The sequence below is a fragment of the Frankliniella occidentalis genome, unplaced genomic scaffold (genome assembly GCF_000697945.3).
Source record: "Frankliniella occidentalis isolate FOCC.00 unplaced genomic scaffold, Focc_3.1 Scaffold269, whole genome shotgun sequence".
NCBI classification, from domain to species: Eukaryota; Metazoa; Arthropoda; class Insecta; order Thysanoptera; family Thripidae; genus Frankliniella; species Frankliniella occidentalis.
Genome location: NW_026267395.1, coordinates 26,618 through 41,701, shown reverse-complemented (window position 1 = coordinate 41,701; position 15,084 = coordinate 26,618). Strand labels below are relative to the sequence as shown.

Below are 15,084 nucleotides of genomic sequence, written 5' to 3'. Positions count from 1 at the left end.
GTGACACATTTCACATTGAAAAGAATGTGACGTCACATTCCTTGAATAACAGTGTGTACTTTACCATAGTACGCAGAAAGAAGTTTGCACTTTACCTTAAGTAACGTAACGTACACACTTGTCATGTGTGTACTTTGGTAAATGCACACTTACTTCTTACTTGTGTGTACTGTGGTACTCTGTTAAAAAAGTCATTGGCTGAGCGATTAGCTAAGCCCATTACTCCACTGACCGAAAAAGTTTCATCTGTTTGTTTGTCTGTTTGTCTGTGTGCACGATAACTCGAGTAGGAATTGAGATAGCGATCTGGGAATTTCAGGGTCGTTTTGTAACATAAAAAGACAGAGCGTGTTCGAAGATGAGAATTCTAGCTCACAGGTTGCAAAATGTATTTATTTTCGAATATTTTTTAATAGGTTTCTAACGTGTAACTCGTAAAGGTAAAACCCTGTTGGCGTAAATTTCAAATTTCGTCGGTTTTGCTTTATCGTGTTGCGTTTGGGTGTTAGGGGACATTTCTTGGCGAAAATAAGGTGAAAATGACCAAAATGGTCTACTTAATCGTAAAAAAGGCTTCAAATTGATAAGTTGCACCGGAAGTAACAGTTAAACCACACATCCGGCGTTGAACGACGGCCTCCGTTGGACTCAAGGGTCCCTTGATAATCTACTATCACTAAAACGTTGATTTATCATAACAATCTGTCAAAATCAAAACTTTTAATGAATATCTTTATCGAATACTAGCTATATGTACGCCAGACCACGTGTCGCGTAACAGGCTTCGCCATATCTCACGAAACACTGTTACGCTGCGACGCGCACAGATAGCTAGGCCTGCGGCGCTGACACACGAGACGAGTTAATGGAAGGGTATTCGGGAACAGGGCCTTCCGGCCCCAAAATTTGTCATACTCATAGTATTTGACAGGGTCGGGGACCTATTACTCTAAAATTAGGGAAATGAAACATCTACTGTTCGATGAAAGTTTTCATTTAAAGTTCGAATTTTGACAGATTGTTATGTAATACTAGATAATCTAGGGACCCTTGAGCCCAAAGAAGGGTGTGTTTCGACGACAACTGTGTGGTTGAAGTATTACTTCCTGTACAATTTTTCAATATAAGGCATTTTTTACGACTTAATAGACTATTTGGTCATTTTCACCTAATTTTCGTCAAGAAATGCCTCCTAGCACCCAAACAGTTTGATACTTCGAACGAAAATGCAGTGTGAATGAAGCGCATTTTGCACTCAATTTGAAAGTAGTGTCTCTTGTACTTGCACAAAAACGCTTGATTCAAGTACTAAATGCACCTTATTTTAAACTTGAATCAAGCGTTTTTTGTCTAGGTACAAGGGAAATTGCTCTCAAATCAAGTGCAAAATGCTCTTCATTCGATTAAGAGAATTTTGCTCTTGGACCAAGACGGCTTTCTGAGTGCAAACATTACTAGAAATGCTCGGTTGATGTGTACGGTCTACAATAGCCCAAGTAGAGGGATCTCAATTTTCGTCGCTCTATTTAGTTGGTGAGTATATTGCTACAAGTGTATGAATAGATGTTGCACATTTCTAGATGTATTCGTACAGATGGTGACACAAGCGTGTGAATTTTCGAAAGAGAATTCACATTTTTTTCCCTGTACCCGGGTGAAAAAAGAGCTGATCTGAGGCCGGGGTTAACTGACTCAATCCACCTGGGGCTGATTTTATCTGGCGAGACTGAACGACCTGAAAGTGGGCTAACATAAGGCGCCTGGAGTTGACTTGGGGCTGACAGAGAGTCAGTTTACTTCAGCGAACTATCAGTTCACCAGATCGAAACTGAATGAACCTGAGATGAGGCCGGATGAGACTGAATCAGCCAAAGGCCAGTAATACTCAGTCGGGCTGGTCACTGCCAGTACCTGAGCATGGACTGAATCCCTTTCAGCTCCTCTAGTCAGGTGTCAGTCAGTACAACTTAGTACTGCACCAGTTGCCCGATTAGTTAGTATGAGTATCTTCAGGAAGCTGTCAGCTCAGGGCAGCTGACTTTCAGTCTTTTCTCGCTTCCCAGTTCAGCGACTCTCAATTTTATCAGTATTCTAACATGTGCAGATGAAGACAGCAGCCTCAGTGCCTCAGGTTAGCTACAGGTCGGGTAAATTCGGCTGAAACTCAGCTTGTTCTGCTTTTGAACAGCTCAACGCAGTTCCGTTTCATCAGCTCCAAGTAGCTGAACATAAGTAAAAAATCAATTAACTGCGCCCTCAGATCAGGTCTTCTTTCACCCGGGTGAGTGCACGAATGTGCATTCACACACCTGACATGAGATTTACACACTTGCGTGTTTTTAGTGTACACATGAGTGATGGTTTTGAGTCATCACTCTTATTGAGCGACTGTAGTCATTCAAATAAAGAAATGTGTACAAAATCATCACTTAAATAGAGAGACGAAAAAAAGAGTCGCTGTTCCAGGAAAAACAACGTAATTAGAAGGAATGGGCGTCGCTCCTCCGCAAGAGTGACGCGTGTTACTTCTGTCTACCATACCTCTTTCGCTTGTTTCTTTAGGCAGTTGAAGATGAGTTTTGCCATTTCGTCGCCGGTAGTCTCCACGTTTCCAACTACAAAAGAGACATCACCACAGTTATTGACCATCAGAGAATTGATGTCTTTAATGACAAAATTTTGTCATCAGCACGGAAAAAACTTCTTTAATCCTGAACACTAAACAGTTTGTCCCAAGACCGAAAGTTTGGACGCACTGAACCATTTTGTCCTGAGCACAAACGTTTTGTTGCTGGGCCTCAAAATTTTGTGTCCGCGCCGAATAATTTTAGTGGTGGAAACAAATTTTTTGTGGTGGTGTACGGCAAGAAAACATTTTCTCAGTGAGAACGAATTTAACGTTGTCGATTGGATTTACGTCGATTGGGCATACGCAGTATCAACCACTTGCACACGCCGGATAATGAGCGGGAAGTGAGAGCAGAGATAACTCTCTGACTGGAGAGAAAGGGACGCTGATAAGGTTCTCTTAATCGCGCCGTACGAGCCCGACCTCACGTTCGCCTCAGATTCAGAAAACACTTCTATCAACATGGCAGTTTCCTTCATTTTTTGCAAATTGTACGACTTCCGTGCACTTGCAACACTATGCGGCACACTTTTATCTGATTGACAGGATGCTTGAATATGGTACTGTTCAACAGCACACTTGAACACCTACCTAAATACCCTCACTGTAAGCTTAAGCTTGGAACCCAAGTGGGGGGAAGTCGCACACTTGTAGGAGTGTGAGTGCCCATATTCGTACCATTAAAGGAGTAAAGGTGTGAGTTTTTCTTCGAAATTCACACACTTGTGCCTCAATGTGTACGAATGTTGTTCATTCACCTACAAGTGTGCAACATTCACACACTTGGGTTTCTGTTGCACAGCACTCACTCTCTTTGGCGCAGTTGTCGGCAATCTGCTCGGCGATCTTGAGCTTCGTCTCGCTCTCGGGCCGGCCGCTCATGAGTTCGCGCGCCACCTCCATCGAGCCTTCCTTGGAGAACTTGTTGTTTTGCATCTGGAACACAATGTGTCGATGGGCACTTTAAAAATTCAGAGTGGAGTTTGGAACTAACTACGGCGTCCCGGGGCGTTTGATACCTGCATTTGAGAAATACTAGTTCATTTTGGGACAAAGAATCGAAATTAGCCTTTCCGCAGCATTAATGGCGATTAATGGAAAGCTGACGCACCCATCGCACGGTTACTAAAGAGACAGCCGTAAAATAATGGTTGAGCCCATTTTGGCAGGGTTTGAGCGGGGAGGCTGGAGGTTGCAGGTAGCGTGCGGAGCGCGTGGCTATCAGATGGGGGCAGAGGCAATACGACCAGCCACATTTTTAAAAAAAAGTACTGTTATATGTATTTTTTATGGTTTAGTAAAAGGACAAAATTCGGAGGCCAACGACCTTTCCATGTGCACGTTTCCTTAGTCCTTCACAAAATGCACGTATTGTCTCAAGCTATAACGATTATACTTCTGCCATCCCCCCTTTCCCTTCCTCTTTTGCACCGCTCCTTTTGTTTTCCTCGACAACGACTTAACACACTCGAAAAAAGCACCTCGCAAAGCACCCACATCATATCAATCAAGAAAAAGTTCAACTTACGATTTTGTTTTTTGAAAAGACACAGGCCATCAGTTTCTGTAACAGTAAAACGCACCTGCTCATGAGACTGTTCACTGTTCACAGTACGAAATTTCTATTTCCCCATCCTTGGATTGCCCACCTTGTTCACTGGCGACAGTAGCTCATCCTTTTCTTTTAGCTCTTTCAGGTCATCTGTAAACATAAATTCAATGTACGGTTATTTGAACACAAGTCAGGACCGCACAAATTGAATAGTCATTTCCATTGCATTGTAACCCTCGTTCATGAAGTGACCCTTACCGTCTGTGGCACCAGCCTGCTCCTTGCATTCCTTCTTGATGGCCTTAGCCCGCTCCCGGGCCGCCTCATCCGCCTGACAGACAGGTTCAGTGGTTGAGACACTTTAAGGAGAAATTATCAACAATGATAATAATAATGAATGATGATCGAGCAGACAGCCTTACCGAAGCGTAGGCGACAAGCGCCACAGCGAGTAGGACGAAGACCTTCATAATCCGTGTGGTGTGCGGGCGCTGTTTCGTGCCGAGTGCAGTGCGCCGCCGCACGCCAGCACTCCGCTTTATAGCCCCCTGCCCGCTCCGCCCCGCCACACCCCTCCACCCCCCACTTCCCCTGATTTGTCTCGCTATCAGCTTTCGGCTGCTTTCGGCCTGGCGGCTGGGCTGGCCGGGCGAACGGACGGGACGGGTCGGGGAAGCGGCCGCTGCAGCCCCTCGGAGGTGTTGCCGCACCAGCTGACTTGCACTTCGCACCCCTTCAAGGTCGGCGCGGACGCCACGCCGTGGTGCAAGGCGGCTCCGGTGAGGTCAGTGCCTGCGCGAGGAAGTCCGACCCGCCAGTCAGCAAGGTTGGCCACTATGTAAACGGTTTGGCGTCTTATGAAGACAAATTCTGGCGTCTTGACGCCAAGAATTGGCGTCTAATGACGCCAAGAATTTGCGTCTAATGACGCCAAGAATTGGCGTCTTATGACGCCAAATTTTGTCGTTCTATTGAGGACACCAATATTTTGGCATCATAAAACACCAACCCATTTACAGAGACATGCCAAAAACTTTATCTTCACTTAGTTTACTTAGCAAATTAGGGCGCTGGGTAGGGTGCGGCTTAAAACACGGATCCCAATTTTCCAACTTGCATCACTGCTCTTTTTTGTCCTTTGAGGTCTAGAACCCAGAAAAAAAAATCCCGTGGCCGTGGCAAAAGCCTTTCCTGTGCCGCATCTTACCTCTACATTTACATGTAATTCTTATAGTAAAAAGCCTTAAAATTAAAATTTGCTTCACGCGGGCGTCCACTGCCTTTTTTCTTGACAACCCTAATAGAAAAAAGAATCCTATTTTAGTCCCTAACTACAAATCCCAAATCCCGAAAACTTGTCAAAACGGGTCAAAACAGGGACAAGGGATTCCGCCATGGTATTACACCCAATCCCTTCGGAATCCCATTTAGAATCCCGTGGCCATGTTGCCCACGGGGACCGATAGAGCCTAGCCACAAGTTTGCTTCTAACGATATGTATGTATATATACATATTGTACAGATGTAGAGTATACTTCCCGGCCATGTGAGTTCGCCTGACATGTTAAAAATGGCCTAAGAAGCTTCCTCCACTATTCTCTAAATTCTCCCTGAAACGGCGTGTCGCAGGGAAAAGGGAGTTCAGAGGGATTTCAGAAAAAAGAGATTTCAGAGGGATTTTCGAAAGTTCCAAATCCTCTTTTAGTCCCTTAAAACAAGAGGGAGTATTTTGGTACTAAAATGGGTCCGATTTGGGTGTTTCGCTTCTATTAGGGAAAATCGTGTAGAAACGCTATCCTCTAGTGTAAAGAAACCCGGCCATGTGCCACACATGGTTACTTACAACAGAGTTCACGTGGAGTAAATTTGCAATTTTCATTAAAACGGTGTAAATTTGCCAAAATTTGTGCTGAGTACCGCATGAACTGTACAGTGAAACATCATGTGTGACACATCGCCGGTTTTTTTTAATCACTAGAGGATTACGTTTCTACAAGGTTTTGTGAAAAAATATGCAGTGTAGGCCCGCATAATGCAGATTTCGATTTTAATGCGTTTTTTCCATAAGAATTACACGTAAATTTAGACGTAGGATGCGGCACGGTAAAGGCTCGTGCCATAACCGCGGGATTTTGTTCTGGCTTCTAGACCTCAAAAGAAAAGGAAAAAGCACTCTGTCAATTCAAATGTGAACATTGTACACCATAAATAAAGTGCACATTGCACGTATGCTTTAATTAATGTGTACATGCCTATGTACACTTTTATAAATGTGTCCATGGGTATGTACACATTATTTAAAGCATCCCTGCCATGCACACTTTATTTAAAGTGTAAAATGTACACATTTAGATTGACAGGGCAGTCATGCAAGTTGGATAATCGGGAACCGTCTTTTAAGCCGCACCCTAGCGCTGTGCGCCTGCGAGACACAGGGTAGGCCAGCCCGCAGTACCCACACGCGCTGCAGGAAGAATGTTGCCTACCCATCGGGCGCTATGACAGCTAACTGGCTGAACTTGGAAGGTGCGTCATGGGGAATTACGGACGTACTGATTGACTGCTCCCTTACTCGGTTCCGAGCTCTAATAACTACGAATTTTTACAGGGCGTATTAGACACCAGGTAGGGGAGAGTGGCGTCCCATTGTTCTGTTAACGGGTACAAAGAAAACAAGTCTTAAATACATAATTTCACTGTATTTGTCAGGCACATGGGACTCCGTGAGTGGTTCATAGGTCCCCACGGTACACTTTTTTTAGAAAATTAGGAAAAAGAGTGTTTTTTGTAGACTATAATTGAATGTTTGGCCCAATTCCATGGTAAAAATACCAAAGCACAGTTTAGATGGCATGGGCGCATTAAAACAGAAATTTATGAGCATCAAACAAAACTGGAAAGATCTATGTCAATTGTTACTTTTGCTCAAAAATCGTTTGTGCAAAGTTTGACCGCCGTTTGGGTTCAGTGTGTTACCAATTTCAGTCACCACTCTATGGAATTTGTTTTCTCAACTGAAGGTTGTTTCTGAGTGTTAGCCACACAACGGTTAACAGAGGAGTTTGAAGCTGTAGTACTACAGATACACTGTTATTCAACGAATGTGACGTCACGTTCGTTTCAATGTGAATCGTGTCACATTCATTTAAATGTTGTGTCACATTCGCTTAAACGTGAATCGGCCAGTGCCTGCGCCCATTTGAGCATCAATTCACGGGAAGTCACGTTCAAATAATGTGACACAATATTCAAACGAATGTGACACGTGTCACATTGAAACGAATGTGACGTCACATTCCTTGAATAACAGTGTACAATAGATATCTATCTTTTCATTTTTGTTTGAAAAGAATAGGCACACCAAATGTATTTGTATATTTTTGTGCAAATACGTTCGAAGTAAAACCTACGTTTCGAACAAATTTGCAAGATTTCGCGCAAATGAATACCAGAGAGTTTACAAAGAAAGCAGAAATGTGCGCAAAAGGTATGAAATTGCTTAAGTAAGTACACATGAAATATACAAATCCACTTAGTGTGGGGCTTTTACGGAGAAAACCTCCGTTGCGCTGCAGACTACGCTCAGGACCTGAAGCGCGTCCGACCGCCTGACAGGGGACGTCCCTCACGAGGCTGACAACACTGTCTCCCTGATGGACCCTGTCAGTTGGGATGGACAGCACGACCCACCTGCGCACCCAGTAGGCGAGACAATAGCGCATCTCTGACGCATAGTACGTTTTCAAGGGAAAACTAAGTTGTAAGCAAATTTAGGTAAATTTGAAAATGTGTCTCCGCCAGGCACCTATCCAGCCCGTTTCCTAATTTACATACATTTGCTTTGCAACCTAGTGTTCCCTTAGAAAACAAACTGTAATGTCTTTGGATCTTTAGTGCCGCAAATGTTTCACCACACTGATAAACTAAGTTGTTCAACTGCTCAACAGTTGTATGTGTTGAACTGCAAGTTACATACTTGCAAATGCGCCACTGCACGTTGAATACTTGCAAGTGTGCAACTCAGTGGGTGTGCACTTGCAAGTGTGCAACTCCTCGGTTGAGCATTTCCTACACAGTGAGCGTTCAATCTAGAGAAGTGTTCAACCGAGGAGTTTCACACTACTTGCAAGTGCACACCTACAGTGGCAAGACTTCAACTTGCATTTACACACTGACAATTGTTGAGCAGTTGAACACTTAGTTTATCAGTGCAGTGGGGAGCCGGAAGTTGAACACCGAACGGAGGCCAGACTCTGTGGTATTTCCGCGGACACTACCGAGACCTCAACGGCTCGCGCCCTTTGGACCGGCGCCGGTCATGGGTGCCATGGATGCCATTGGTGCCTTGGGGGTCACTACGTCCGTTTTCCCTTACTCCTGTCCTGGACAGCGGGCGGGAAGTTAAACGCGCGACGGGAGGGGAAGTCGCCCAGAGCAAGCACCTAGCAGCCTATCATGCGCCTACGGGGTGCCGAGAACTGCACAGGAGCTGCCTAGGTGTTAAACCAAGTGAAGCGCCGTATTATGTTCAAGCAGGCGGGGGCATGCATGAATAAATACTTCAGGTGAATGAGACACAGAGAGCGGGTGAGAAAAAAATTGTATTCCAACTTTATTATTGTTAATAGGACATATCACAAGTAGTAGGATTAATTTCCGTGCCAGCGTTAAGGGTTGTCTAGAAGTATTATAGAACGTCCAGTAGGTCCTCCTTTCAAACTTTCCAACTGTCAGCCAGCTTCCTCTGAAAATTAGATACAAAAGTCAGACTATGAGTTTACGCACTTTATACTTTTCTTGAGGTTTCATAAAAATGGGGGTCACTGCAAACGTTGAAGTGCAAATTCACTTTAAACAACTGTGTGTGCCATTCGAAACTCAAACAGTGCTGTATTTGTTGATAAATATTATTAGGCAAAACCACATCAAAAGCCTCACTCTGCTATTTTTATTAGCCGATAGTGTACTGGTTTCCTTCATTTGGAGTCTGCTCCGTTATAGATAAAGCATTGTTGTAGCAGCAAATTAACCCCAACCTTCCCTTCCCAACCACACTTCAACTTGATCATCCCACCCCACTGCACTAATCTGCCCAGGGCCCAGGTAAAAAAAAACGTCTGCACGTCAAGCGGATTGTCAGTGACTGAGAGGGGCTGCGTTGTTTTGAAATACATTTCCAGCCTCTCCGTCTCAAGCCGCAGTCATGTTTTGTATAAAACCATAGCTCTCAGTCGCTCAAATGTGTACCATGTACACTTTTGAATTGACAGAGTGACGTGCACACTAAAATCTTATGAACTTTTTTCAAGCATAGCTTACTGGTGTCTGTAAACATACTCAGCTTACGAACTTTCTAATACACCAGTAAGAAGAATGTTTTGTTAATTCGGCCGTATTCATACAAGCATAAGCTAAGAATGTTTGCAGATTTCGGCAAGCTATGAATAACAAAAAAGTCCATTAGATTTTAGTGCGTACCTACGGGCACGGACACCCCTAGAATTGCCCCGGACCCCTCACAACGGGTGGCAGGCCATGCCACCCAGCTACGCAACACTCGACAGCGCAGTTTGCCTTATTACCAGGTATACTGGCGAGACCGAAAAAAACCTATTCGGTTCAATGAAAGCTTGGAATTTCCGAAAGCTCTTATGTTTTTAATTATCCTCCGTTACATTTTTATTAGGTTTCCTGCACTCTCCTGAACCAATTTTCCAATCTTTCTTCTGAAACACGACATTAAATATTTGATGGCATTTAGATTAATCTCTTCCCCGTTTGTGCCAGAATATTGACTGAAAATAGATCATGGTTTTTATTTCAATGTAGATTCAAAACTCATCTGCAGAGGGTCAGATGGGCACGAGAGCTGCCATTGCACGCACGCCACGACAAGTCATGCTGTCCTTGTTTCCCGCCCGAACACCACGGTGCGCGCAAAAGAGACAGCGAGTGAAAACCCGTGCGCTGTTCACGCCTCGCGTGCTTTCCGGTTCGCGGCCGGCAAGCCCGGGCCAGACTCACGTCAAGCTGGCCCCGACTAGGACCACAGAGGCCAACCAATAACCCTGCTTCCCTGTCCAAACGGTGTTCGAGAAAAAAGTTCCAACATCGTCCTCACAGTGGGCCGCCGCCAAACCCATAGCGCTGACCCGATGACTTCTGTGGGAATTCCAAAGTTCCGAGCGGTTACTTGGACAGGAAAAATTTGATGACAGGTACTTCCACACAATCCTTCTCCGCTCTACGGTCCATGGAAACTTTACGCATCCCCCACTCAGGGCTTACCACCACGGGGCTCATGGGTCATAACGTAATGAAATTGTTTTTGACCTTTTGTAACTTTTTCGTCCATATCTCATGAACGCTGCAAGAAGATATCTTAACAAACTAAGGTTTTTTAGAGAGCTTGAATGGCACTGAAATTTCGTTACATTATGACTCAACGTGGTCAAGCTGGTCTGTGTGCCGTAAAATTAATGTCCATCTTTTGGAAGGAAAACAACGCTATTTTCCATACAAAACAATAGTTTTAGAGGCATGAGGAGCAGTTACTCTATCACGAACCATAGTTTGTTCATGAGATATTTCCCCTAAACTTCGAAAAGATCAAAAACAATTCCGTCACGCTACGACGCTCTGCGGGTTACCCCTTTCTCGGATATCCAGCCAGTAATGCCATCTCTAAATAACGTCTTACAGACCTTAGACGCCGTTTAGAGGTAGAATTTCTGGCTGGGATAGAGACCTACTCATACTCTGTTAACCCAACTACGAACATTGTCTCCATTAAAGAATGTAGACATAGCAGGTCTACAATAAACAAAGTATACTGAAGACAGAAGCATGTCTACTCGACTTTTTTAATGTAGACAAATGTACACATTTGAGGTGATGGAGTAGCCCACGGAACACGGTTTTGTCAAAATAACATCAAGTGATATCAGTGTCAAGATTTGTGGTCAATTTGGCATCAAATGATATCTTATAATGGTCATAATGGCATAAAGGCTGGCCACCAAATGACCAAATATTGATACTAACATCATTTGACGTCATTGATAGAAAACGTGTTCTCTGGGAGAGTCCCTTGGGGACCAGTTTTTCATACCCCCATCTCATGTGCCTTGCCCAGAGTTTTATGTTTCATGCTGGAAGGAAGGGTGTGGACGACTAGGAAGTCGTTTTTAAAGTATATTTGAGTGACGTCGTACGTCGTGCGTAGCGTAGCGCGTACCTCAATCACGTTCTTTTTCAGGCAGTCGTAGACGGACTTGGCGGTCTCTTCAGCAGGTCCCTCTAGCGCACCAACTGGTCGGTAAGACATTGAAAAACGGTAAGTATAGAGCAGCTGTAGCAGAACATACAAATACGATTTTGAACATTCAGACGCCCACCTTCTTTGTCACAGGCCTCCGCTATTTCCTGTGCAGTTTTCAGCATGTCCTCTTGCTTGGGCTTTCCATCAAATGCCTTCTTGGCCACCTCTACGACGTTATCTTTAGAAAACTTGTTTTTGTCGTCGATCTGTGGGAAACAGGAAGGTAATAGCGTCAGTGTCTAATGAGAGCCCTGAGTGTTTGAGGCGAGGATGACGATGGTAAGACCATCTTAACGAAATAATTGGCTGGATCTCCCACAGTGCTAATGCCTGTGTTCTCAAAATTTTACGGAGGGTCAGTCGTTACTCACAATCTTGTAGGCGCGGAAAACACACAGCGTCATTTTCTGGAAACACAAAATAATTTTAGCTGTGTCCAGGGAACTGCACTCTCATCTTGTTACTGGTTTTTTCGCCGCCCTTTGTCAGTACTCGTGTTAGGTTTTTAAGCAGCCTGAATACTGATTATAGTTTTCTATCAGTCATACGGATTAATTCCTTTTATTATTAGTGACAATTTGATTTTTTATTAGTATATATTGAACGAAACTATACGAAATGATTGCCAAATTGATAAGTAATTCCTGCTGTAGCAATTGTACGTTTTAACTGACAAAAAAATCAGTACAGGTCGGTCTGAGATTGTGAAATGAGAAGGACAAGGTCAATGTTTGGGGGTTGTGAAAATTTCATGACATATTTATCGCTGTTATTTCAATTTTTTAAATCCAGTTGGCAGGGAACAAGCCAACAAGCCCGTGTAGTTTCGTAATAACAGGCTGGCCCATCGACGCTCTTCTGCGACTCTATAGTGCACCACACTCTTGGGGTGTTAGACGGGAAATTTGAATTCTTTAATAAAGTGTTCAAGAGTAAATTTAACTCTTGAAAGTGTCCAAAGCTACATGGCTATCCCTGCAGTTGAACACTTGTGTTCAACTTCACTGTTACACACTTTTTAGTATTCAAATACAACGCGTCCGTGCAACAATATCCTAGCTGCCCCGAAAGACTAGCCTATTTGTTTCGCTGCTTCGAAAGACTAGCGTATCTGTTTTTCGGCGCTCTCTCACTGCAGTGCTGTCTTCTTCTTAATATTAACGGTAGAAAAAACCTTGACATTGCATGTTAACAAATAGACGATCTGAATTAAAAAAATCTAGTATAAAAAAATATTGCCTGTCAGTCGCTCACAAATCGCGTGACGTACGGACATTTTCGACATTGTTGACATTTTTTTCTGGAATTGCCCAACTACAGGTCCGCCTTTTTGTTTTGAGAATCGCGTGCCCTTGTGCGTTGCCGTCGTACGTCTCTGCTGAGACCTTTAAGGCTATTACGCGTGCCACCTCGTCGCGTAGTCTCGGGCTTGCGGCAGGCGGCTACGCGACTACGCGACTACGCGAAGGTGGCACGTAATAGCCCTGGACGAGCGCTACACCTAGGAGCCGGAGGTGCACGTCGTTGGAGTCGAGGCCTCGGCGGCCTCGGCACGGCGTTACGGCGTAAAGTAAAACTTGCCATTTGTACCTTGATCCTTCAGGAACACGCAGAAGTATTTACTTTTTATCTACCGTTAATATTGGCAAACCAGAAGAAGACAACGCTGCAGAGAGCGCCGAAAAACAGATAGGCTAGTCTTTCGGGGAAGCGAAACAGATAGGATATTGTTGCACGGACGCGTCGAATAGCACTCAAATTTAACGTAGGGGATCATCCAGGCCTGTTTTCTCATGTTTATTTAGAAATTGGGCGAGCTCGGCGCCTGTAGACTCCGGCTAGGCCGCAGTACGGGCACTGAAATCCGCTTTGTGATACTTAAACTGAATTTCTGCGATGACTGGTGTTTTGCGATTTCCACGCTAAAACGCAAGATAACCCAAAAAATGAGATAAAAGTATCACATTATTGTGATAAAACCATCATAAAAACTGTATGAAAAAGTTATTAATTAATTTTTGTGATGATTTTATCACAATAATGTGATACTTTTCTCACTTTCCTGTGGGTTATCATGCCCTTTAGCGTGGGAATCGCAAAACACCAGTTATCGCATGGTTTTGAGTTAAAAGTGGTGATCACTTGCATGTTGCATGTGCTCACCAGCTGCTTTCTTCATTTATCAATGTCGAGCGAGTAGGCAACCAGTCCACTCGCAAGTATAGGGTCAAGTATAACTACTAAATCCCACGAGGTTCTCCAGTAACTTGGCCTATTGACACCTACTAGTCTCGCATATGCTACTTTACAGGATTCAAAATAATATGGATAACTTCTATGAATACATGGGTTCCCTTGGCAGTATGATAGGGAGATGTAAAGATACTTACTTTGGCGAAATCGGTGCTGACCTCATGTTTCTCTTCAATTTCTTTTAAATCCTCTGAAACACAAAACCAAATCATTCATTCACAAGGACGTTTTCTAAATGTTGTTTAAAGAAAAAGAGCTGCTCCCAAGTTCAGAAATGTCTTTGAACGTATCACTTCCCGCTTTGGCTGGCGCACCGCCACCGTGTGATAGCCAGACTTCATTGCTCACCGTCAGTGCCCTTCAGATCGGCAAGGCACTTGCCCCTGATCTCAAGCGCCTCCTTCTTCATAGCTTCCTCCTCCTGCCAAAAGAGTGAATATCATAAAACATGCACATGCACAATTGTGGGCGGCCGTCTCGCGGGGATGATCCTCACCGCGGCGAACGTCGACGAGGCCAGGACGGCCAGAGCGAGCACTAGCTGGACCTTCATGGCGCTGGTCTGCGGGCGGACTGGGCTGGCTGTGTCAGGTGACAGGCGGGGACTCTGCGTGGCGCTGGCGCAGGGCGGTGTGAGCCGCGGTGAGCCGGCGCCTCTGTTTTCAAGAGCTTCGCCGCGTTTGTCGCTAACCCCGCCCGCGCCCCTGGGCCCTCCCCTCCACCATCCTGGGCACCATCCTGGGCGCGTCCGCATCGTCGCTCGCACGGCCACTAGAGGGCGCAGTCATGTAGGACCGTGGCCCCAGAAAGCCCAATTATTGACAGAAAATGTTCTTGTTATGAGAATAAGATTTCTGGCTAGGATGCGCATGACGAACATACCGTCCTTGGTCCAAGCAGTGTATTTTGGGCTGCGATATGCTACCTTAAGCGAAATATTTTCAATGCAAGTGCATATTGTACTTGTACTAGTCAAGAACAACTGTTGTTCAAGCAGGTAATCGTCCTACTTCTGGGTGCAAAGCGCGAACGCAGCCAGCGTTTCCTAGTTCTCACTGCGTTGGCCCTGCCGTGCCTCGGCCATGGCTCGGGTCCTTGTCGCTCTGTCCTGCTGCGTCGTCCTGCTGTGATCCTGCCAATCACGAACGGCTCCGCTCCGCTGCTGCGTCGCCCGGATCCGATTTGATGATTGCTCTCTTCCACCTCGTGTCCTCTGCCGGCCCGCGCAGCCACCGCAGCCACCGCAGCCACCGGGACGCCAACCGTTTCGTCCTTCTCCAACCAGCCCAGCCCTGCCCTTCCCTGCGCTGCCCTGCGCTGCCCTGCGCT

The 15,084-nt window shown here is 45.1% G+C and overlaps 2 protein-coding genes across 6 annotated transcripts in view; both read right to left on the bottom strand.

Moving 5' to 3' along the window:
* Positions 1–4,735, bottom strand: part of LOC113205302 (general odorant-binding protein 19d-like) — a 7,043-nt gene extending 2,308 nt beyond the window's left edge. For all 4 annotated transcript variants that reach the window (XR_008011864.1, XM_026420887.2, XM_026420880.2 and 1 more), the window contains exons 1-6: positions 4,604–4,735; positions 4,440–4,512; positions 4,279–4,331; positions 4,158–4,193; positions 3,439–3,565; positions 2,542–2,615 (exon numbers count right to left, since the gene is read on the bottom strand). Coding sequence is in view for 3 of the 4 variants with exons in the window: in XM_026420887.2 (XP_026276672.1) it covers positions 2,542–2,615; positions 3,439–3,565; positions 4,158–4,193; positions 4,279–4,331; positions 4,440–4,512; positions 4,604–4,651 (411 nt within the window). In the remaining variant the exon portion in view is untranslated. The remainder of the gene's footprint in view (positions 1–2,541; positions 2,616–3,438; positions 3,566–4,157; positions 4,194–4,278; positions 4,332–4,439; positions 4,513–4,603) is intronic.
* A 4,029-nt stretch (positions 4,736–8,764) lies between these two features.
* Positions 8,765–14,427, bottom strand: LOC113204431 (uncharacterized). Of its 2 annotated transcripts, none has more exons than XM_026419623.2 (7): positions 14,252–14,426; positions 14,104–14,176; positions 13,893–13,945; positions 11,874–11,909; positions 11,579–11,708; positions 11,419–11,492; positions 8,765–8,925 (listed from the first exon to the last, which is right to left on the bottom strand). In XM_026419623.2, the coding sequence occupies exons 1-7, from the start codon at positions 14,306–14,308 to the stop codon at positions 8,896–8,898; spliced, it is 453 nt and encodes a 150-aa protein (XP_026275408.2). In that variant the 5' UTR covers positions 14,309–14,426; the 3' UTR covers positions 8,765–8,895. The 2 variants fall into 2 exon arrangements, with proteins under 2 accessions (XP_026275408.2, XP_052129352.1); XM_052273392.1 differs by lacking the exon at positions 8,765–8,925 and adding an exon at positions 9,978–10,343 and having other exon boundaries at positions 14,252–14,427.
* Between the last annotated feature and the right edge of the window lie 657 nt (positions 14,428–15,084).